Source organism: Pieris brassicae, chromosome 10, assembly GCF_905147105.1.
Source record: "Pieris brassicae chromosome 10, ilPieBrab1.1, whole genome shotgun sequence".
In the NCBI taxonomy this organism is placed as follows: domain Eukaryota; kingdom Metazoa; phylum Arthropoda; class Insecta; order Lepidoptera; family Pieridae; genus Pieris; species Pieris brassicae.
The window spans coordinates 10,577,177-10,603,118 of NC_059674.1; the positions used below are offsets into that span (position 1 = coordinate 10,577,177).

At 34.5% G+C, this 25,942-nt stretch overlaps 1 protein-coding gene across 5 annotated transcripts in view; it reads left to right on the forward strand.

Moving 5' to 3' along the window:
* LOC123715554 (supervillin-like) overlaps nt 1–25,942 on the forward strand; it is a 156,249-nt gene that overhangs the window by 65,497 nt on the left and 64,810 nt on the right. For 4 of the 5 annotated variants that reach the window (XM_045670662.1, XM_045670663.1, XM_045670665.1 and 1 more), the window contains 9 exons: nt 9,004–11,383; nt 14,149–14,612; nt 15,146–15,412; nt 15,605–15,790; nt 16,020–16,349; nt 17,249–17,376; nt 17,688–18,098; nt 19,326–19,439; nt 20,857–20,963. In XM_045670662.1, the coding sequence (XP_045526618.1) occupies nt 9,004–11,383; nt 14,149–14,612; nt 15,146–15,412; nt 15,605–15,790; nt 16,020–16,349; nt 17,249–17,376; nt 17,688–18,098; nt 19,326–19,439; nt 20,857–20,963 (4,387 nt within the window). The remainder of the gene's footprint in view (nt 1–9,003; nt 11,384–14,148; nt 14,613–15,145; nt 15,413–15,604; nt 15,791–16,019; nt 16,350–17,248; nt 17,377–17,687; nt 18,099–19,325; nt 19,440–20,856; nt 20,964–25,942) is intronic. The other variant, XM_045670664.1, reaches the window with a different exon arrangement.

The following is a 25,942-nucleotide window of genomic DNA, read 5'->3' on the forward strand; positions in this document are numbered from 1 at the left end:
TTCGCCTGTCGTTATTTGTTAATGGACGTACATACATAATATATTCTGCTAGGTTTTAATTTGAGCTTTTCTTCTTTTAAATAATAAAATTATAGGATCCTCGGTGGCGAGATTTTGTATGAAAATGTTTTAAATAAAACTCTTTGTTTTAATTAATTAATTTATTTATTTATAAGTGTGAAAAAGACTATAAGCACATTGCCTTGAGTGTGCAAAGATTGTTTACATTTGTTTACGCTTCTAATTTTTAACTAAAATATATACAGTGTAAACTCCATATCCCTCGATTTAACCACGTCGAAATCAATTGGCTTTGGTTGGTTTAGCTTGTCTTCCACACATTGATACACTCTACATGGCATTACACCTTCTCTCAATAACGAAAACAATTGAGTAATAAAGTACTTTTTAAGTTGCTAGAATTGGTAAAAATTGCGCTGCGGTGTATGTTCTTTTGTCGCCTTATTATCCTTGCCCGCAATAAACTCGACTGTCGACATCATGCATACGAACTTTTTAAGAAATTCGTTCTTTTGTTTAGAAATTGGGATTGCTTGCACGTGTGGACTGTTGTTGACCATAACTAATAAGTAGGAGTCATAGATTATCTGTACGTTATTATATTCTAAGTTATTCACTAACTTTTCAACTGTAAACATGTCTAGTTAAATAAGATTCTTTTTTATGTACATAACTGCTAACACTAGTCAGAAATAAACTTTTTCTTTCTCTGATTCTGATTTTTCGTGTCTCCATTTAACGATAATATTCTATAACCCCACAAAATGTACATTCCCTTCAGTGTCGTTATATAGAGTTTACATTATATATGTAACTAACTAATGTCCGGTTACATAACTCCCCCTTAGCGTAAAACCACCTTAGGTTCCAACTCTGCTATTCCCAGGATGTGTAAGTTAGCCAATAAATTTTCTGTTATTGCCCTCCTTTCCCATAGTTTCGCAAAGATGTCTTCGAAATTTTGCAATAAACGTGTTTAATATTTTTGTTTTTGTTGCAGTTAGATAGTTGTCATTTAAAAATAGTTAGTAATAGTTATTAGACACATATTATTAATAGTGTAATTTTCTTTTGTACGTATTTTTACGTTCGTTTATATTGTAATTCCCGTTGGTTCGTTCGGCTCAACCTGTTGAAGTCCACGCCTGGACTTAGGGCTCTGCCTTAAATTTCCTGTACGGGCGGTTCCCCACGCTTTGCATTGAACGTCTTTGCCCGTTGGTAGACCTTTTGAAATAACAATAATTGTCTTATTAAGAAACATATTGCTAGCGTCAATTAACAATGTTTGTATGTATATTTAAGTGACATGAGCAATTAAATATTCGTACCTTAAAGAATAAGGGTAAAAGGGGGAAAACAGCTGGCATTGTAAGTGTCCATGGGCGATAGTATCACTTAACATCAAATGTCCTGCCCGTTTTCCTCCTACTACATACAAAAAGGGTACATCTAATTAAAAAAAAAAACTAGGAACCCTTTCTCACCGAGCCCTCTTTAAGATAAAGGGAAAGAGTTTTCATTTTATAGGTAGACATATATTATGTTAATGTCTTTTGGAGTAGGATATGAATAATGCACGGCAATTGTATTGAATTAAAAATAATGTTTTAAGATAGTAATGGTCATAAGACCTTTCATAAGAAAGGCACATGATAACGCTAAAAAACGGGCTTAATAAATAAACTTTTGAACTATACTTAAATGTCCGTGCAGATATTGCTTATAACAAGAATGAACCCCTTAGTGTTACCAAGGAAACAGGTTTTTATTGTTACCCTCATAAACCCATTGAGCGAAAGTTTTTCATATAATGAGATTGTACTGATTTCGGAATTTTCTGTACCTATTGTGTGTGAGAATACTTTAGTAAATACATAACTATTATAATGATATAATATTGACGCGAAAATAAATTAATATGTCTATGAATCACGTGAAATATATTATATATCTAATTTACGATATATCTTTCTAAAACTGATGGTTTGCTCGTAAAGGAAAAAAGGCATTCCTTGAAGGTTGTTTCTATTAAAGTGGTAATATTTGTATTTATTTTTGTATAAATAATTTGTCAATAGTTATCGTTTATCTTAGTAGAAAAGGCATCTTATATTAATACTTCTAGAGATGAATTATTAGTCAACCAGTGCCTTTTTAGCCTCGAATTCCCTCGAACGTGTGGGCTCTGTAAGGGATTTTGGGGTCCTTCTTGACTCCAAATTATCCCTAGATAAACACAATAGGCTTGATTATTAATAAAGCCTACCGTATGTTGGGTTTCATAACGCGTGTCACCAAACCTTTCAAAGACAAAACCACATATATTCACCTCTATAAGACGCTTGTGCAGTCTCAGTTGGAATACGCTAGTCCAATCTGGAATCCCTACTACGCTATATATGTCACACAACTGGAGGCTGTACAAAAGAAATTGTTGCGTATTTTAAATTGTCGCATGAACGGTGGTAGGGCTAAATACAATGAACTTTAAAAAAAATATAATTTGCTTTCTTTGAGTACTAGGCGTAGTTTGATAGATTGTGCCATTATAAGAAAAATATGCGTATATGAATTAACTTGTTCAAATCTTCTCGAACTCATAAGATTCAATATTCCTGCCAGATCTCTACGCTCGCACAGAACCTTTAACCTTCCGACTCCCAGAACCAACATTGGGTTCCGTGAGCCTCTTCACAGGATGTGTTCTACTCTTGATTCTACTACTAATATCGATCTTTTTTCGCACTCCTCTACTGCTTCATTTAAGAATAGGTTAAAACAACTATTCGAGTAGTAAACCTTGTATCTTTCTTCTTATTTTGGCTACTATATCTGTCGTTCTACCGATCTATAAACTTTGTATTGTCTACTTAAATATTTTGTTCTCTGTCATGTCACGTTTTGTTTTGTTTTATATCCTTTTTTTATCAGTGAAACTTTTTGTGGATATATCCAATGCTTTAATTCTTATGTTTATATTTCTTTTCTGACTTCTACTTTTAGAGATGTATCTGTTTGTTTCCCAAATGAATGAATAAATAAGTAACTTTATCAGGGTCACTAAGTTCTCAGTGTAAAACTAAATATTTAAACAGGCATTTTACAAACATACCGGAACTGACTTAATTAGTATAACTCTATACAGAAGCAGAAACAGCTGTATGAAAACGTGATATGTCATTAGCCATTAGGTACACAATCTAAAATCGAAATTACCACGTAACCTAAATCGACACGTGAAATTATAACAATGTATCACGTGACCTCAACAGAATTCATCACTATTAACCATAATAGCTTAACAATGATGACGCTTACACTAACACAGTTTATAAACATTTACATAAAAAAACTCTAATGTTTTTAAAATTGAATATAAATATTTTTATTACAGCGCACTCAGAGAAAACTTAGACGATCCCTACTACACGTGTGTGTAAGTCATATAATTTTCATTAGATGCACAGCATTTGTATCATTGATAAAACCGATTAACCGACTATGGCAATTTATACCCTAAGTAACTCTATCATACATTAGCAATAAAATTGTTTACTAATAGATAGAAACAAATATAAACTATTTTATTTCTTGTAAAATCAAAGAAAATTAATCTTCTTTGTGGTTTCCTAATAGAAGCGCCAGGTCGCCTTATGGTCCTTCGTTCGTCTGACGCTCCTGCTACATGTCCCACTCATCTCCACACTAACTCTTCTTATATATATAAAATAAGGCAATCTAAATTACATTACATACGGTCCGTGAACGTTAACAAAACTATTTTCATTTGCAGTGGAAATTTATTTAAAATCCTCTATGGCAGATGCGAATTTCAAACAAATCCATTGTTAAACAAGCCGTTTCAAACTACGGAGTGTGCAGGTTTCAACACATAAAATGGTAGACGGTTTTGAAGAAAGCAAAGGTAAAATTTAACGATCAGTTCGATTCAATAGCTCAGAGATTTTGAGAATTCAATTCAAAATACAAATAAAAGTATACGACTTATAAAATGCGGTTTTTGATACCTTCCATATACGAACAACATCGATCTTTTCGTTATATTGTCTGTGACGATGATACGTCTAAAAAAGGCTTTCGCAAAATTAGTTAAATGATAAAATATCTAATAGAGAACAAATTTTTCTCCAATTGCTATTAATTCCTATATATAACATTACTAGCCGACCCGGCGAACTTCGTAACGCTCAACAAAAGTCAATGTGAATGTTACGAATACGATGAATACAAAATAAATATAAAGTTTCCTACAATCACCGAATCACACAAAAGTTTAGAGACGAAGATTACAATATGATTGAGGCTAGTTCGAGTTGGCTTGGAAGGATCCCACTTGGTGGGGTACCACATGCGTATCCTTAGGACTACCGGCATGCCTATATTTCCACCTCAAATATAAAAACTCAAATCCGGTAGTCAATTGGAAGGCGTAAAACACCGAAGGCTCTTGCTTCGTTTGTATCAAAGGCTATTTCAATAGACCACCGAGGCACTACTAAAATTATCGCTGTCATTCAATATGAGTTGCTTTAAACAGTATATAGATATTTTGATACAAAAAGCGACTTTTTTGACACAAAAGAAATACAAAACGTGTCGTATATTAACTGATATTTAATATTTTGCATAATAGAAAATCAAACGGAACACTAATAATAATTACAAAAAGTAACTTTGCCTAATGGGCGATTCAGAAAAATAGAGCAAAGATGTTAGAAGCTCGTTGACCATTGATGAATAAAAAAAACATCCTCTGGTCCTCTTCCATTTCCCAGATCTTTTTTACCAATATGGAAATGCGTTTACTTCTGCGGGACTTGAAGCTCAATCCAAGCGCTACTCATAGAATTGGGTACTAAAACACGACCGCATCAGGGACCCTCGGGGACATTCCCCAGGTCTTAGGGAATTAAATGTAAATGATTGTTGATAATATAGGGTCACTTGCGACAACAAAACAAAAACCATACAATTAACTATAGAAGTTTATTTCCGAATTGAAATTGACAAAATCAACATATCAGCGTGTGTCTCTCTGACCACGATTGCAAAGCACCCGAAGTTATATAATATTTAAACGAATCAACGTTTTTTCTTTGCTAACAAAGCTATCAATAGCTATTTAATAAATAAAAAATAGGATATAAACTCACCTACTATGAACAAAACGCATTTTCATGTTTAAACAAATGTTAAGATGACTTGTGAACTTTGTATCACCTGCCATCGTGTATTTATGTCTAAAATTACACCATTTTTTTTTAAAACAGACCAGAGATCGGACCTCATACAACAGCTTTAAAAAACAAATTTCTGAAGGCATCTATAAATATATGACAATCAATTAACTATAGTTTATTTATAAAAAGACAACAGATATTTCCCATCTAGGGAAAAGTTTTTATTGGAAATTCACCCGTCGTTTGCGTATTTTTCTATGCTTTAAAATAAAAACAGAATTAGCCTGAACTTCCTAAAATATTTCAAGATCATAATTAGCAATATCAGGCCATTCTCGAAATTTAGCAATACAAAGGAACGGCATTTAACTTTTATATATATATATATATATATATATATATAATTAAAATAAAAATCTAACTCCCACGCGTTCTAGATATAAAAATACTGAATAAAGTGCCACTTTTCCGTTGTTACAGTTAAACGTTAAAGGAAAACAAGGTCACAAGGTCAACCTCTATTTCAACTTTTAGCTTTCAAAAGTACTTGTCATCTATTTGAAAATTATGTTTTTCACGATGAATTTCATCGTAATTAACATTGTTATGGATTTTAATAATATGCGTATAAAAGAAACCTACATTTGTAAACGAGTTCCCCGGATATATAATTATTCATTTATTAATAACAATGCAACGATATTTTAAATAAATAAAGTTTTAGTATTACTTATTAGATATAGTTTAATGGCTTTTAAGGCCCCGAACAAAAACCATCAAAATCTGTCTACTAAAAAAAGGCTTTATAATTTTAATAAAGATAAACTTTTTCTTATAAAATGTTTAATTTACATCAAACTAAATTTCAGATTTTTAAATCACAACGAAATTTCAAAGGATTTCTTTTCACGTGAATAAAGTATGATTTAGAAAATTTGGTAATTCCATCGTCCCAGACAGTGAACAACCTTTCAGTTCGAAAATCTATTCGTCGGGATAATATGTCAATGGTACAACGCCCGGCACCAACCCTTACCTCACCTAATTATATCTGTCGCAGTAAAGTAGTCAAATCAGAGAGTTAATTGAATCTCTAGACAGCTACTTAAATGTCAATATTCAATCAATTCGATAGCATTTTGATTTAAATAAAGCAGCGTCTAAAACTATCTGTCTGACCGAAAGCCAGCGTATTGATTAACAATGTAAAACAAGGTGGTAAAACAAGACGGTAAAACAAGACTTCGCCATAATTATATTTTCATTTCTTAATGTTAGGTTAGTCTTGTCGCCTAGGAACGTTTAGGAAACTCGTTAAACGTTTCGTTCACTCACTTGTCTGACGGAACTTTAGCGACTTGATTGAATATCGATTTTTAATTAACTGTCTAGAGATTCAATTAACTCTGTAAATTAACTACTTTACTGCGACATATCGACCACCTTGTCAGTCATTAGCTAGAAATGTATAATTCGATTCAATTAATAATTAATAAGAATAATTATTCGGTCATAGTTGTATTTGGACGACAGAGACCTACTTTCATGTCACATTGTATAACGCAATGGCGCTTAAACTCCTTTGACAACTTTGAATTATATCAAGAAAATAAATACTTTTACGTGACCAAACATCGATAAGTGTCAAATGTCAACAACCAGCTGTCAAATCTGCTAGTTTTAATTTATTTATGTATATTGTACATAATTTTACTATTTATTCTAGTATGAAAAAAATTAAATAAAGTTTTAAAAGACTTAGCTAATACCGGAAGGAAAACAGCACAATGTATTTTCTATCATGAAACCGGTCGTGACCATCTAGATAATGTTATGATTGATCGCCATAACACTTTACACTACTTTCAGTCTATATTTTAAGGTTACATAGTTTACATGAAAGTATAAACTTAAACGTCCAAAACAATCAATATCTTGTGTTAAGCTTATTTTTATATAAAAGGGGGGGAAACGATCCGGAGGCTCAGCTGATGTTAAGTGACAACGCTGCTCACTCACATTGCCAGACGGTTCGAAGTGATTCACAGACTTTTAAAAAATTGGTACTATTCTTGAATGGAGGACCCTAAGTCAAATTGGTCGGAAATACTTCAGTGGCCAAGCCGAAATACTTGAGTGGTATTAAAATAAAGTATATGTTACAACTGGTTCCCTACTTCATGATACATAGCTTATTTTAAACGCTCATTTAAGCGTGAAAACCTTGTTAGGGTTTGACATCAACAGATTCTTAGAGTCGTTTATTAAGACCTAACGGATTTAATTATTTATTTATTTATTTTATTTATTCATTTGGGAAACAAACAGATACATCTCTAAAAGTAGAAGTCATAAAAGAAATATAAACATAAGAATTAAAGCATTGGATATATCCACAAAAAGTTTCACTGATAAAAAAAGGATATAAAACAAAACAAAACGTGACATGACAGAGAACAAAATATTTAAGTAGACAATACAAAGTTTATAGATCGGTAGAACGACAGATATACTAGTAGCCAAAATAAGAAGCAAGATAAAAGGTTTACTACTCGAATAGTTGTTTTAACCTATTCTTAAATGAAGCAGTAGAGGAGTGCGAAAAAACATCGATATTAGTAGTAGAATCAAGAGTAGAACACATCCTGTGAAGAGGCTCACGGAACCCAATGTTGGTTCTGGGAGTCGGAAGGTTAAAGGTTCTGTGCGAGCGTAGAGATCTGGCAGGAATATTGAATCTTATGAGTTCGAGAAGATTTGAACAAGTTAATTCATATACGCATATTTTTCTTATAATGGCACAATCTATCAAACTACGCCTAGTACTCAAAGAAAGCAAATTATATTTTTTTTAAAGTTCATTGTATTTAGCCCTACCACCGTTCATGCGAAAATTTAAAATATGCAAAAATTTCTTTTGTACAGCCTCCAGTTGTGTGACATATATAGCGTAGTAGGGATTCCAGATTGGACTAGCGTATTCCAACTGAGACTGCACAAGCGTCTTATAGAGGTGAATATATGTGGTTTTGTCTTTGAAAGGTTTGGTGACACGCGTTATGAAACCCAACATACGGTAGGCTTTATTAATAATCAAGCCTATTGTGTTTATCTAGGGATAATTTGGAGTCAAGAAGGACCCCAAAATCCCTTACAGAGCCCACACGTTCGAGGGAATGGTTTCCAAGGGTGAAGTTGGCCGTGATTGTTTTATGTATTTTCCTTGTAAACACGATATGCTGACATTTACTGTATTTTAAGAATAATTTGTTTATTTTGCAGTAGTCATCTAGCCTATCGAGATCTTCCTGAATAAGTTCCACATCAGAAAGTGCAACTACCGTTTTATATAACTTTAAGTCGTCTGCGTATAACAAGTACTTGAGATACATCCATACAGTATAAAAAACAAATTTCTCCTCTTGAATGATTTTGACATCACGGTGTTATAATGAAAGACCAATATTTTCATAATAATAGCATGGTTTATACTAGTGAAACACATTCTTGCGACTTATTCTAAACATTCTATTCAATAGATTTGCAATTCAACCTTCTACCTATTGTAAAGCACAATGCACTATATGTTGCTCTGAGATCGTTTACAATAGCTTCGGTGACCATATCGCGCGAAACTGTACATTCAGATTTTATGCAGTCACTGAACCTGTTTTGAACAATAGAAACAGGTCAATAGTTCCTCTTCCGGTTAATCGTTAGTTAATTTAAAATATCTAGGAGTTTTTCATGTGTCTGATATATTCTTTCTTTCTTTCAGGAATCGCCACAAAGACAAGAAATCGCCGGTCCCTGGAATCAGCTATCCCGAAGACTGAAATCTCTAAACCGTCATCCAAAAGTTCATCTAAAAGTACTTTTAATTTAACTTTTGGTGTTAAGTCAGTTACGAACACATTGCCAAATACCACTGCCCCCGTTAAAAGCCCTGAAAGAAGACGTAGTTCTGAATCTGGTACGAAGCCGAGCTTCATACCCGTGTCTAAAAGAACTCCAGATAAAATCAATCGAGCATCTACTTCGCCTATTAAGCAAAATCAATCGAAAGAACCATTAACGAAAATCGATAGTGGCCACACAAAACCGAGAAACGAACGACTGAAAAGATCGACCCGTAAAAGTCCTGAAAAAACCAAGAGTGATTCTGAAGCATGTCGTAAGGAAAAAATACATCGAGCTCAAAAGAATTATGATAGTTATAATGAAAAAACACATAATTCGAAAAAAAGACTGACTAGTTTAGATAAATCTTCGAGTGAGACGAGTGATGCTAAAAGTACGTCTCATAAGGTTCTCTTAAACAATAATTTGCCTAACAACTGTAAAGTGAGTTGTAAAAAATCTTTAGACAAATCTACAGAAGCTGGAACTATGTCAATACTCCATGAAACTTTAAGGCCACATACACGTTCTAGATTATCGCAAGATATGGATAGAGTAGCCGCAATCACGCAACAAACATTAGATAGGGTTAACAAATTGTCGAATAATTTAAACAGCAACAAATCAAACGCAGATTCACACGATTTACAAAACTCTCATCGCCCATTTATCTCAGAAGAACAACGAAGTAATAATAATAATCATACTTATAATTATGGTCTTCTTCAAGATAGGTCATTCCCAAATAGAGATGTGACCCAAAGATTACAAGATATAGATGCAGCAGCTCAAAGACTTATCGAGTTTGAAAAGCAAAGAGCAATACTTTCTGATCTCAATAATGATTCATCTAGTCAAACTCGCCGTCTAGATAATTCATCAATATCTCATCATACACCTGTATCTATATTAAAGAGGAAGTCTTTTCACGAAGATACAACTAGTTCAAGTACCCCTAATAATTCTATTGCATCGCCGCCTGTCACTTTCTCACCTAACGTCGTAGAGCCACGTAGTTGTCGATCTGAAAGTAGACAACGACAAGGGATTCTTAAAAAACGTCGAAGTTTAGATGAGTCCCAAGTGGCAAGACGTAGATCTTGTAGCCCAGAAGTATCGTTTGCCGATGACGGCTCCTCAGATACATGTAAACCAATACTGAAAAATAGACGATCCTCTCTGGAAGACGTCGTCCGAACTCGTTCCCCAGACGGACAAATTCATGGTATTTTAAAGCGGAAAATGAGCAGAGAAGACGACAATATAATTGATGACGTTTCTCAGAGTTCTCCAGAGCCACATGGAATTTTAAAACGAAAATCCAACTCAAGTTCCAGTAGTAGTACTACTTCATTTCACGTGTCGATCGCTCAAGCCGTGCTGCTGGCAGCTGCGGGTGGTGCAGAGATTATAGAACGTGACGATGACAAGGAGACTGTGAGGCCGATTCTTAAGAAAAAGAGTTTTTCCGAAGAGAGACCTTGCCTTGATATTATGCCGTTAGATACACCGAAACCGATATTAAAAAAGAAATCCATAGAACACGATGACCACGACTTTGAGCTCCCAAAGAAGCCAATTTTGAAGTCATATAAAAGGCTTTCTGGTGATGAAGGGCACGCTTCTAGTTTCGATTTGAGCGAAGACGACAGAAGCTCCCGCAGGCCCTCGTTGCTTAGATCACGAACATCGGATCACTCAGGTTCAGAATGTGAAGCGACAGTTAAGCCTATATTAAAGCAGAGAGGTTCAAGTCTCACTAGGGAACGCAGCCAATCCCCGCGCCCACGACTGTCGTTTTGCGCTGACACAGATGCAAGCACTAGTGCGACTAATTTCAGTTGCGAACCGAACGACTCACTAGCGGCTGGACCGCGGCGAGTCTTGAATCATTCGTCATCCCCAGATGAAAGTTATCCTAGTGCAGTTATACGCCGGCGAAATTTACGACCCAAAGCGAATCCACGATCAATGAGTCTCGTATGTGACGTCAACGAAGAGTTATTGTCTATTCTTAACAATCGCAGACGCCAAGTTGATACGAACTTAGAAAACGGTCCCGACTGGGATCGAAACGAAACTACAAACGAAAATAGCCCGAAACAGTTCCCATCGATTGCATCGAGAATTAAAGATATGGAGCAGGCTCTCACAAAAGATAATTTTCTAAGAGATCCTACGAAGCCGAAGAGTAGGGACAGCGATCGATACAAGACTCAACCTGTCACCATTGACGAGCTGCGGTCTATAACATCCAAGTAAGTATTTTTAATTTGCAGCCAGATTATAATTTTAGCACTTGTAGACGAAATTAATTAGTAATTATTTCACACATGTAAACCATTTTTATATTACGTTTATATAACCGTTCTAGCGTTAATACAATATAGTATTCAAATAAGTTCATAGTGTAGATTTTTGTTGGTACAATGTAATTTGTGCAAAGGTGATTGTTCCTTGCCGGGTGTTATTGTGTAGTAAATTTTGGCAGATCGCCATTATTTTGATGAGTGAACACGAGGCGTGGGCCGGTCTTAAATGCTATATCAAGTTCTAATGTTATGAGTCGTTTACTCTTTTGTTTTGCTTGCCCTCTTTATACATCCCGAATGTACATTTCCTACTTGTTTAAGTTTCCCATGACATGAAATTGGCCCATAAAATAAAGAGCAAAGTTGGTCTAGTGTCATCGTGCGACACTCATCCCTGAGGTCGTAGCTTACATCCCTGGCTGTGCACCAATGGACTTTCTTTATATGTGTGCATATAACGTGCGCTCGAACTGTGAATGATAATATCGTGAGCGAACCGACATCTCTTAGACCCAAAAAGTCGGCGGCATGTGCCAGGCACAGGATGACAATCTACTTGGCCTATTAGATTAAAAAATGATCATGATTCAGAAATCTGAGCCTTGGACCTTAAGTGTTGTAGCCCCACTGATTTATTTATTTTAATTAAAATATAATACACGAAATTGAACGCAGTTCCAATTAAAATTAAATCCAATTAAATGTGTTTATGGTAACTTCTCCAGTAACTGAACTTACCCTTGTAACCCAGTGCTTATGGTAATGTTGCTTTGAGACAAATACAATATTAAAAGCGAAGTAAATAATATTAAATTAAATGTGATGATGAAATGATCATTACACCGTGTCTATGCTAGGACCGTGTTAGACAAAACAAAGATATTTCTATGGAAAAGTTTTACTTAGACTATGCAAACCACATCGTCTCGTACTATGAAAGTTTATGTAAAAAAAATATTTAGCACTTCGACCTTTTTAGGTCTAGCCCTCAGATTTCTATAAAGTCAATCTATAATCCTCTTGTGCCTGACACATGACGTTGACTTTTTGGGTCTCAGGTGAGCCGGTTTCCTCACGATGTGTTCCTTCACCGTTCGAGCTAATGTTAAATTCGCACGTAGAAAAACGTCCCGAGAATCGAACCTACTACCTTAAGGATGAGAGTCGCATGCTGATGCTTCTAGTAGCTTGAACGTGCGACATCAACGAAACGTTAATTAAATTCCTGTAAAACTATTTTAAAGACGTTGTAGAATTTCAAATTATACCTAACCACAACTGTTTTCTAAGCATTAGTCAATGTAATTAATAAAAATATGCCGTATGTAGGTAGGTGTATGTGGCACACTATATGCAGTGTCGTTGGGTGGAGATTAGCTCCATAGAAACTCAACAATCAAATTATTTGACAGTTAATAATATATACTAAACTCATAATACTTTCTACGAAACCATACTGAAAAATACCGGTTAGAAAAATAATTATGTTCGGTGCTAATTTTGTTTACTTGAAGTCTGACATCACCATGGTGCGGTGAATAATTCATATTCAGTCTCGAAGATGTAAGAATTAAAATTGGTTTTGTGCATCTTTTAATTTAAAAATGGAACAGTTTATTCTGGTGTGGTCACGCTTTGAATTGTGAGTTGTGAACCGATTTCTTAAAATAAAATTCTGTTTATTGTACAGGCACTATTTACTAGGTAGGTCATAGCGAAACGTGCCTCAAAAAAAAAATTGATAAGTATAACACGGTTGTTGTGTACCAAAAATTCAAAGACGCAACTCGTGGTTTTTTTTTTGGATAATAAAGTATGTTTATTATGACATGGAATTTAATTACTAATTAGTTATTTATTATCCTCTGATTATTCTATTTATGTATTTAAGCAAAACACAATTCTTACAATACACGAATCAAATTACATTACACATTAACCATAAATAAGTAACATTTTGTTACCCTGTAATATGACAGTTGACATCGAGATTTTATAAATTAAGATATTAAGGTTAGGTGTCGCATGTTTTCACCTTAACTTTACACTTTCAATTAAATAATATCGCTCTTAGTTGCCTCGTATATTAATCAACATTAAGCTTCCAGGCATCTTTTCCAACGCGTTTCAATTTATCTTTGTGTACTTTATTGTCTTGCAAAATTAAATGTTCTATTATCGTCCACATCAAATGTTATCTCGTTAGTAATTAAACACTCCTGTTTTGTCTCTGGTACTCGAGACGGTTACTCGATGACGGAAATACACGTTCCAGTAGTTACTGGGTCAACCACTATTTCTGGACCTGTTGTACTTCACAGCACGCAACCAATATTTTATACGATCTGTTGCTTTAAATCCAATGTTTTGACTAACCAATCGAGTTTAGCTATAAACAGTTATATATTTTGCTATGATTCTTTCAAACGCTCTATTTTGTTTATGTATTGAAAGATACGATTAGGATATGTTTGGCAGTCGGCACATGTGCTAACGTTATGTGATTTACAAGCTGCCGATGCGACCGAGACATTTATTCTTTGCGCTATTACCAATTATGTCAAAGTTTCCCAAGTCAATATGGCGTCGTCAGTCCAGATCACTCGCGCTGTAATTCATCGAAATTTATGAAGGTGAACTAACTCTACCACTGTCCCTCTCTAACAGACGGGCGCGTTCTACATTAATACATTTCTTTTCTCATTTCGCAGTTTGGAGCCGGGCCAACAGAGTTTCCAAGCGTTCGGCACCGCTGCCTGTAGTTTTCCGACCAGTTCCGTCGAGTCCGGTGCTCCATCCTCGTCCAAGGATCCCTATGTGGAAGAGCCCGAGCGTGATCCTTTTAAGGACTTAAAATCGACCCCCCTTATCTCTTGTTCCACAGCCAACTTTCCAGTTCTCAACGGCCCTGAAATAGCCAGTCCCAAAAGCGATTGCTATGGAGAGGCGTTGTTATTAGACTTCGAGAAAGTTTCTGAGGATGTTGAAGGCCACCAAACGTTGGATGAAATAGAGCAAGAGGTGAACAAGGTCCGCGTAGCGTTGGACGAAGATAGCCGGGCTTTGGAAGAAGACGAGAGAAACCAGGGTGACGCCGACAACTGGAGTCTAAACGTGTCTTGTGATAGTGGAGTGTATAATCGCGCTTCATCTCGAGATTCAGGCCCTCATTCTGGTGAGTAGTTTTTATCATGTCGTAAATTGTCATCATCGAGGAGAATAAATATACGCAGTGACTTATTTAGCACACACTAAAATGTAACTGTTTCTGTAATAAACATATGGAAGCAATCAAAGCAGCCAGCTTGTATTAGCCTCATGTTTGTTTATGTTTGGTATATTTAGAATTTGTATGCATCGCAATCATATTAGGACAGTTTTGAAAATAAACTCTGCTTTAGCCTTGCTAATGTATAGGCCCTTTTATTTGGGTCAATGTTGTACGCTGTTCATTATCATACTTTAGTTTTTCTGATGCCACAGATAATAACTTTGCATTTTATCATGGAAATAAGTGCTTTTAGAATTCGCTTTATAATAGTGAGATGTTCCACGACTCTAGCGGCTACTCGTAAACAGTACATGCAAATTAAAATTCCAATCGATTTTATATAACTCTTTCGCTTTAATAAGGAATGTCTTTTGATGTATTCTAGATTACGCTTGTCTATTTACCATCCTAATAATTGTATTATAATCATTTTCCAGGTGAGGAGTTGGGGTTGATAGAGAGTCAAGAAATAAAAGAAAACCAGGAAGTTAACAGTAGCCACGATTGGTCATCGTCATCCATAGAGCAAGGCCTTCTTAACATGAATCGCGAGAGGAAATCCACAGAGAATGATGCTCTTCGCAGTCTCGAAAGCAGAAGTGATGATGAAAGCGAGCCTTCTGGGTTTGCTCTGGGCCTAGTCAAGAGCAATAGTGTTGTCGCTCGAGCTAGTATGTGGCAACAATTGCAACAGAAGGCCAAAGGTATTGTTAGCTATCTATTTCATTATATGTAATAAAGTTACTAACACAAAAGTTGTTACGCCTTCACGTGTTCGTCGTTGATTTGAATTGAATTATAACATAATAAAATATCGAGTACCATTAATTGACAATTAATCAAGAATTAACAATTCCACTTCAATATTGCTAAAGAATTCAATATGTTCATTCCAGGAACGCCGAAACCACTGCTCCGCCACAGTCGGTCGAAGATCAAAGACGGTACATCTGTTATTGAACGCTTCAGAACCCAGAGTATCGACTTGCAGTCGCCTCCTTCCCCTCCAAAAGACACGCAGGAAAGCTTCTCTCTCACTCAGTCTAAAAGCACCGCCAACGTGCTAGACAGAGACGAAGATGGTAAGAGCTGTTCGCTTAAATTTTATAAATATTGAGTCTTGATTTCTCTGTTAACGAAATCAAGAACACTTATCTTTCACAATTTATTGAGTATTTCAGTCAGCTCGACGGCATGTACATTGCATCTTACGATGGAGACGGCTTCCTGTCTGATTGTCGGCTTTTCTTTTTGCATGTCCTCAACTGTGTTATGGGTGCACAATGTTATGTAAATACGCACCGGTGGCAGCTAAGTTAGACGACGATGATCCAGCCAAAATGTCACTTATGGAGAAAATGAAGATGTTTAACTCGAAATTAACACACAAACCGCCCCTCGCTGGTCTGAAGCCCAGAGAGGAAAGGGTTCCCCGGGCGTCCAGGCTTCGTACGATGCCCGTTCTGACCAGCCAAGTCCAGGAAGCCATAGAACAGAATGAGAGACTGACAAAGTCTCTCACTCACGAAGACGTCCCTCGTAATTCAGACTTTCAACTTAAGATGGAGTTGTTCCGTTCGGCGAGCGCTAAAAACACGTCGTTAGAGTATCTCAAGCAAAACGCGAAGTTTCGAAGTTTAGGTCTGGTTTTCATTTTGAGTTTGATGCTTGTCGTTGCGCTTTCTGGGTTCACTAATGACGTAATATGGGCTCTGAAGATTTGGATTTTCTAGTAGATATTGCCGAGGCCGCGATGCAAGTTTTTCTTTACAGTTACAGATTATCTATACGTGGACTTTCCTGAAAAAAAAAAACGAACAAAAAGCTGAAGAAATGAGTAATCTGAGCATATACATGTCTAAAATAATGTTATATAAATAATATATAAAATGGTATTTGACTAATGGCTCTGGTTCGCACTGAGATTTAACTGTATTTTCAACATTGTTATCACTTGCACTGCGGACCTGTCCTGTATGATCGCTATTTTTCAATAGAATTTTCGTTCTAGTTTTTAATAAAAAAAAAATAAAGTTCTAAGTATGTCTGTAAAATTTGGGACGAGAACTCGGTACTTGACTTGTAGGTGTGTTTGCATGCGCACGTTGACTAACACGGGGAAATAATAAGCTAATTTACATTACAGATCAAGATTTCGGAATTGTTATGCATTTTGTTGATATATTATATATTATCAATTTTAACATTGTTTTTAATACGTTTATTGAGTAATTCTATCGAATCCTCTATAAATATCTTGGTCTGTGGGTATCGCATGTAATGAAAAATCTATGATGTAATCGGTTTGCGATAACTGAGTAATGTTTATTTTGGGAGATCTTAATGCAGCAAATATCTTTATGAGCGAAATCGACTATCTCGTTCCCGTACTAACACGAACACTAACACAAATTTCGACATTTTTAACTGAAACAATTTTGCTTTATTTGTAAATATAAAGAGAAATAATATTCGAAATTACTAAGTTTTTGGATAAATATCGTTTGAATATAGCTAAGATTAATCATTATAAATTACAGACCTAGACGACGATTCGCCGTCTGAGCGTGCGCAACGTATGATAACACCAGAAGTGAGAGGAATTTTGAAGTCCGGCTCTACTGTTGTCCCCAAGCCAAAAGTCCTCGCTAAGGGAGAAAGCTCTGAGGTAACTAATTTATTAAAAGACCTATTTATAGTTGGAACTGTATTTTTTTTAATATATATGTGTCGCAGTGTACAATGTAAGGAAATTTTTTTTATTACATTGAAATATGAACGAACGTTTAAAATATGTAGAAACAAAACAAATAGCAAGAAATCTTTATATATGTAATATTTTATATTTTGTCCTTATCAGACAAGCCTTGACCATATTGAACTTATAAGACCTATTATTCAGGAGATATTATTATTTAAAACCTAATTTACTATGACGTATTTATTTCCCTTAACACACCATTGAAATTTCTGTTTCAGGGTCTAAAAGACGAAGGTATAGACAGCTCAGATGACGAATCATCCGCATCCTCGGTGTCATCATCGGAAAAAAGCTGTTCATCATCAGATACCTCCGAGGAAATACCTGAACCGAAACGCCGCTTCCAGAGGAAAAACAAGCTCAGATCATCAAGAACCGAATCCGATTTAACGAACTACCAAGACCCTAGGAAAGTTCAGTTACCAGGCGCCAATGAGTTGCAGGAGCGTTTGACTCAGGCGAAGAATGCCAATGTGAAGGTTCCCTTACTCGGGAAGTTGGGAAGGAAACCCTCAGAAACGAAAACTGATGATACCTATAAAAGATTTGTGAAGAAGTTGGATGAGCCGATACAGTTGGGAAAGTTGAGGAGGCCAGTGGAAAAGACGGCGCTGGAGGAAAAGCCGCCGGTGAGTACTTACTTGATATCAACATTACACACGTTTCTTAAAAAAAATATCCAGTTTGTTAAAGAAATAGACTACTTTTACTAGCATTATTACTAAGCTAATCCCTCTGCACTGAAAAACAGTTCGGTAATGCCAGGCGAGTCTTAGCTTGCATGGAAACGCCTTCGATACAAAACAATACAATCAAATCCATTCTGATATACTATTTGTTATGTTAGATAGTTCCTATATATACAAAATTCAAAATCAGTTATTCATTTAGGTACAATGTACACTTATGAACGTCAAAAACAGAAATGTAAATGAAATTAGAACTGAAGAGAAGAACTGGCAATATACTCTCCGCCATTCTTTTTCTATACCAAGTTTTTGTTTGTAAGTCCGATGAATTTTAAGCATACATGTACAAATTCGTATGGCCACGGTTATAAACCCACCTTTTGTTTATAGATATTTATTTATTTCGAAATCCTACAGCTAACATTAATTATATATAACAAATAAACAGTTATACTAAATATATAGGCATACTTGGAATACTAAAATACTTAAGGAAAAAATCAATAAAATTATTAGATACAATTTTACGTATTATTATTCGGAAGATTGTAATCTATTGTGGTGAAACCGTCAAATTACAATCTTAAAATTGTCAACTGTCCGAAGGCTGTCCCTGATTGGTCGGCTTTATAGTAGACCGTTGAACAAACAAAGACCGGCAACGCACTCGCGAGCTCTCTGGCATTGAGAGTGAGAGAGACTTACAATCTTCCGAATAGTAATTCTTAAAATTGTAAGCAGTACGTTGAGGTTCACAATCTTTTGACAGATTTTATGGTGACATATATATACTATGCTGCTCGGGATAAACATATTTCGGATTGAAAGATAACACTTTTTTACCGGATTGAAGCTATGTAATATTATAAACTTATAATTTTATTTTATTTTACATAATTTTTGACGTTTTGCGTGCTTTACAGCGTGCGTGGTCACGGTGACTGAAGACAAAAGGTGTTGAATGTCAAAATGTATAAGCTGTAGAGAAAGTTGTGTTATCTGTGTTTATTTCCCCAAAGTTGATATCGACTAAAAGATCATATTTCTGATTGCTTCTTAATTCCTTTTTAAAACGAGCTGTCATACCGAACTGCATATATTTGTTTCGTTTAGTAGCACTTCTATGTTACATATATAAAAGGTGTTTAATATTTGTATGTATTTCAGGTCTTACAAATCACAACCCTTAATCAAACGGCGAAGAATAAGTTCTTCGGCATCGATGACAAAGAGAGAAACGTTGAGGAATTAGCCGCTAAAGTTAGGAAATATATCGCGCCGGTAATTATTTTATTATTAATCAAATTTATACTACCAACTAAATCAGAAACAGTCTCTACAATGAGTTTGATAAAGTACTTAATAATAAGTTTTAATATTAAGTTGTTGTATACCAAATGAGTTGACTTCCATCTTTAACATATTTTTTTCACATAAAAAATAACTATATAATATTTTTTTAATCAAACGTATGTGTTTTTAACTATTACACATATACATGTATGTTTATATGAATGAGGCGATTTTGACTACTAGTAGAAAATTTTATTTTTAAGACATTTTATATAAAACTAGCAGACCCGAATTTGTACACAGAACTTAAATACATAAAATAAAATTTCAACTTAAAGAAAACCTAAATATACATAATTGTAAATAATCTGAACCGTTCTCGAATCAACTCAATCCACTAAATTACAAACACAAGAGTTATATAAAAGGCCCGCATCGCACTCGCGAGCCCTCTGGCATTACACGTGTCTATGGGCGGCGGTAGCACAACATCAGGTGAGCCTCCTGCCCGTTTGTTTATAAAAAAAAAAAACAAAAGATGTCAAATTTTTTTTGCATCTAAAAGCGATCTATGTTGGAAAATCTAATGATGCTTTTGTGTTTTATACTAGCGGAGCCGACAGACGTTTTCCTGTCTTGATTATGAATATTGATTTCGAATTGGTTTAATTAAATAAAAACGCTTTATGATATACTAAATTATATATACGTATATAAATAGTTTTGTTGGTATTCCGACATGGATACAGGCCATGTGAAAAACATGGATTTTCTAAATTAATGCCATAAACAATTAGTGACTGTAATTATTTTATATGTATTTTATCAATATAATAACTCCGATCGAAGCATTTGTTTTGAACGATATTCATTTTTCTCACATCCTCTTTGACTTTGATTTGCAGCACGCATTCTGTCAATGTTATGTCAAATCAAAGTCAAAATCGGATATGTCAAACGCCATAAGGTTACATGAAAAAAGTTTGAATTGTAAAAGCGCTATGCACTCAAAAATATACTGCTATCGAAACAAAAGTCAGGATTACTTAATAATTTATTTTATATTCCGCGCTATTTTTTTTTTTTTCAAAGGAACTTTCTTCTGACAATAACAAATACAACATAAATAGTATTAGCGAAATCGGTCCAGCCGTTCGCGTGATTTCGTGACCGAGGGAAATAGGGATTAATTTACGCTTTTACCAGTTTAAAGTTTTCTTCGTTTGAACTTTCACAAACATTTCAAGATTAAAATTAGACAATTCGGTACAGCCATTCTCGAGTTTTAGCGAGACAAACTGATAGGAATTCATTTATATATATATATATATATTCTATAGATCTATTTTTGAATGTGATAAATGTAATTAAAATAACTTGATTATAATATAATAAATCTGAACAGGTGAGCAAATCCATTTCCGCACACGCCATGGAAGGCGCGTCAGGAAGTGATGGTGAGAGCAGCGGTGGACGAGAAGTTAGACAGATTAACACCCGATCAAGGCACAGGTAGGTTTTAACTAATAAAAAAAAAACAATGGTGCTACAACCTCTTTAGGTCTGGGCCTCAGATTTCTGTTTCTGTTTCATTTGTTAATCAAATAGGCAAGTAGGTAGCCTTCTGTGCCTGACGCATGCCGTCGACTTTTTGAGTCTAAGGCAAGCCGGTTTCCTCACGATGTTTTCCTTCACCGTTCGAGCTAATGTTGAAGCTTATGTTTAACTTATAATAATAGAATAAATATTTACTAGGCCACTAATACCTCGACCTTTGACCCTTGGTTTTGTTTTGATATTCGCAAGGAACTTTACGATTCACCTTACAAAACCTTATTGCATCAATTTTAGACTATATTGTCTATGATTTACATGCATTACAAATGTTATATGTTAAGTAACTTGGAGACAAAAATATAGGAGTCATAAATTAAGCATACATAGAGTCGAAGGAGTCTTTTCCCGTATTTTTCTGAATAGAAAACTAGTGTGAAAATGTAGATCGTTTTTGTATGCCTCGATCCACTTCTGAGCGATATTTACAGCGGTTTTTGCCCACCACTAAGGAACCAGCTGCCCTCTGAAGGATTTCCGAACCGATTCGACTTAGGGTCCTTTATGAAAGGGCGTACCAATTTTTAAAACATACACGTACATAAACGTACATGGGCGGCGGCATCACTTAAGATCAGGTTACGGCTCGTGCCTGTTGCAACCCTGTTCTATAAAAAAAAAACCTTTAGGCATTTTGCGTAGAGGATTTTGAATAAGTTAACATTTGTTATGATTATTGTTGAAAAGTCTTGCAAAGTAGACGTATACCACGTGGGAAAATCTACACGTGAATGCTTTGATGTAACTTGACGTCATTGAAACATAATTAAAATTTGGTAAAATTATTTCACAGTTTGCTAATTGAAACGATGTTACAAGTTATGAAATTGTTACAGTATCGCAATTAATCATAAATAGAACAAGGTTGTCTTTCATTGTCCCAAGTAATACGCGATGGTATAATGAGAAATATTTACTATGCAATACAATATGTTTTGTAAGATATTGTAAAAGATTTTTGTGTTGACATCAAGTGATAGCATTTATTTCAACCTAGGCTATTAAAAATGCACTTTTGGTAGTCACAATTACAAGTTAAAAATATTTATTAAAAATACTCTAGTCGCTCCCTTCAAACGGTAATTTTATGTGGAGAAGAATGGGCAAAAAAACTCCATAATGTTTAAAAATAGGCTTTACGATATTTTGTAAACATTGATTTGAATTATCAAATCTCTTTCACGGTCTTCCCATATAATTATATATGTGAAGACCTGGAACAAAAGAAGTACTAAACTAAAATAGGCGCATGGTGTTATAAAAACAATGCAGCAGATAACTAAATTATTATGTGGACACATATTTACAAATATTGCAACTATAGACTTTGAACTATTCTTTAAAAAAAATTAACATAGTCAGTGAGTGAGCTACGTCAAAGTTAAAATTTAAAGAAAAAGTGTGTGCGTGTACTAGTGTACACACGTAAGGATCTCCTATATCCGACTTTACAGAAATTGGTTAAATTAGATAAAGATTAACAAAAGGCTTTTATTATCATAGACATGAATACAAATAATACAATTATTTTATTTTACCTTATTACTACTAAGATTATAACAGAATTTCATTAATTGTAATAGATTTATTACTATCATTGTTATCGTTATTACATATTTTTGTTATTAATGGCTTCGAATCTCTTTGAATCAACCGTGGTAGGGACAAGAAAAATGTGACGCGTAACCGAAAAATGTGTTAAGTAATTTTTTTTCCAACGCCGATAAAGAAGTTTAGAACCTATATTGCCAGTGGATTATGTTCTTAGATTGTCCTATGGAGCAGCATAGTAACGAATATCGTTGAATCTTTAGTACCTCAAATTAAGGCCTAACAGGTATCACAGAATTATCATTTAATCATGATACATACGTATAATTTGTATTTACAATTTTCATAACCTACAAAGTAATAATAAAAGTAATTAAAAATTAAACAATATATATTTCACTTTTACAGAGTAATTCCATACTATTAATTAATTATCAATATAATTTATAAAATTAGTTGCGGCTCAGTTTTTACTTGTGGACTTGCCTTAGTTTTTACGTACCTATGCTTGCCCCAGTATGATGCGAAAGATGATGATGATGCTCCCCAGGGAATGGGAGCCTCTAATGAAGTAGACAGTGTTAACCTGAGGAGTATTTTACAGAGGTCTCCTTAAAAAGAGCACGGATTGATGTGTAGTTCTACATATTTTCTGTCTTGTAGTTTTAGAGTTACAGGGAATGCCCAAAGAAGCGTATCCTCCTAAGAAAATAAATGCTTCACACGTTTTTGTTTGTTTCATCGTTTTGCATAATGTTTTTAAAATTACTATAGAAGAAAGTAAACAAATCGATTTGTTTCGGGTGACCACACTTTCTACAAAAGATTATTATTCGGACAATTAAGAAAATTTGAATTATTAACGAAATTTATTTGTTGCGACATAATTGACTTGGAACTACTTTTCTCCTTTTACTAACTACTTTCTTCCGGAAAGTGTTCTTGATGATTTCTCTTTAGACAGAAGACATTTATGAAATTGCTGAATTCAATTACAAATATCAGTGTGTGCTAGGTGAATTAATATATATTTCTTTGTTTTTATGTATAATGTAACAATAGTCGTAACTATTATTTGAGGTTCGATTCCAGAAACCCGTGTTATGGCACGCACAGAACAGATCACATATTGGCATTAAATAAATATTACGGGTACGGGAGTTAAATTATATTTGGTGAAAAATTGCTGGGTACGTTAATATTAAAATATAAAATGCTATATACGATCTTAGGTATTTTTGTTTGACTGATGTGGGAATGTGTCGTGCAATTTTAGAGATTCCTTGGGTACACAAACTACTTCGAGTGCTTCTTTGTGTAGAATACTAAGTTTGCCACTGGGGTCCTGAAGAAATATCATTATAAAGTATTTTACAAATCACCTAGAGTACTTTGTATTGATCGAACGATTTCTTCTAATACAATGGTTTCGTAATCGCGTAGTGATAGATTTATCGCCATGGCGGCGTGACGGTTAATTCGAAAGTTGACACATTGAAAATGATGCTGTGGGCATAATTTACATACAATCGGTGTTTTGTCAATGTTTGATCAAGAATCGAAGTGTGTGGAGTAACATTTTCAATGTTTCGATGTATAATAACATATACATGTTATTATACATTATTTTTATATCACTATAACATAAAATAGGGGGAAAATAACATAAAACTACATATAGGTAAAACATATCAAAGGTTTATTGGTATAACGTTGCAAACGTGTATTTTAATTTGTTCGGTACCTAAAGAAAGGCACATTAGCTATATTTATTTGTTCATTTAGGAAACAAAACAGATACATCTCCAAAAGAAAAAAAAACATACATAAAATGTTAATTTTGGTCAACATTGGATATATCCACAATAAGTTTAACTGATAAAAAAAATAAGATACAAAGCAATACAATACAGAACATGACAGCAGAATGTTATTTAAGTGGACAATACAACACAAAATTTATAAATCAGCAGAACGACAAACATACTAGTAGCTATAAAAAAGAAGAAAGATACAAGGTTTATTAGGTTTTTGTCACAATTTTTTTTTCCGTACACTGCACGTCACAATGTTTATATTAAAAAAATATGACAGAAAAAGACATTAAAAAAACTTGGCATCACATTCATTTATCTGTGGCGCGATTATATGATTTTTGTGGCAATCTTTTGGGTCTCAGGAATGTCGGTTTCCTCTCGCGCACATAGACGAACAGAGCTTGAAGCTACTACGTTGGCCTCCAAAACGAGAAACCTCCAGCGTTGCCTGTCCTGTGCTGTGCAATTGCTGGCTGGCAGCTACCGTTTCCTTCTCCACTCCGGCTATATACTGATTACTAGGTCGGCTTATACCTGAGCTTCCTCCAGAGATTCATCATGACCCAAGAACTGTCCAAAATGAAAAATTGCTAATAATTGAACCCAGTATTCGTAATAATGAAGATTCTTACATAATTATTTGAATAAAATACTTATGAAGTTAGACGTCCTTATAAGTTTTTTTACGTATGATTCGCTTGAAAATTTTATAACGAACCCTTCGTCTAGTTGATACAAATACTTACATTCGTTCTTTGATTACCAAAAGTAATAATGTTCTTTGTCAATGTAGGAAACCGGTCTTCAGTTCATATAGACTCGATAACATTGTAATGTATGGGGAGTAGGAAACTTTCTCCGAACGTGGGATTACCGCTGTGACTCATACTCATTACCTGCGTTCTCGTGGTCTTGGACTTGGAACTATTGTTGTTGCCCCGTAGGCTAAAAAATAGATCTACAAAAAATTTAGTCAGCTTACAGGTGTAAAATTTATTTCTTAATATTTTTTTTTATGTATTGTTCTTCAATAAGTTAGTAGTGTAATAGTGTTTCGTGCCTATAGGTCTTCTAACAAATGTCACTGTTTTATTTCACGTTCGCTTTTAATATTAATTGTGTCGAATATAAAATAAATATGTTTGTAATTAGCGGTCTTAGTGATAAAGTTACAAAATACTAATTGTAATTGTCTATCCGAATGCCTTTCAACAAATTGAAGTTAAATTTAATAAAAAAATACTCGAAATATACGTACTTTAAAAGGGCTGTTAAAAATCTTGATTCAGATATGCCTATATTTAGTCTGGACATTCAAGATTTTTTAACATGCAATTTCTCACTTAGCGGTCTAAAGCGGGGTTTTTGACCTGCGGCACGAATTTATTAAAGTAGGTTAGTTGCGATAACGATAAATTAGAGCTTGGGTCTAATTAAAAATTTACGTGTTCTTAAACTCATTAAAACGTTCCTAGGTAATACCTGGGTTATATTAATAATGAAAACACG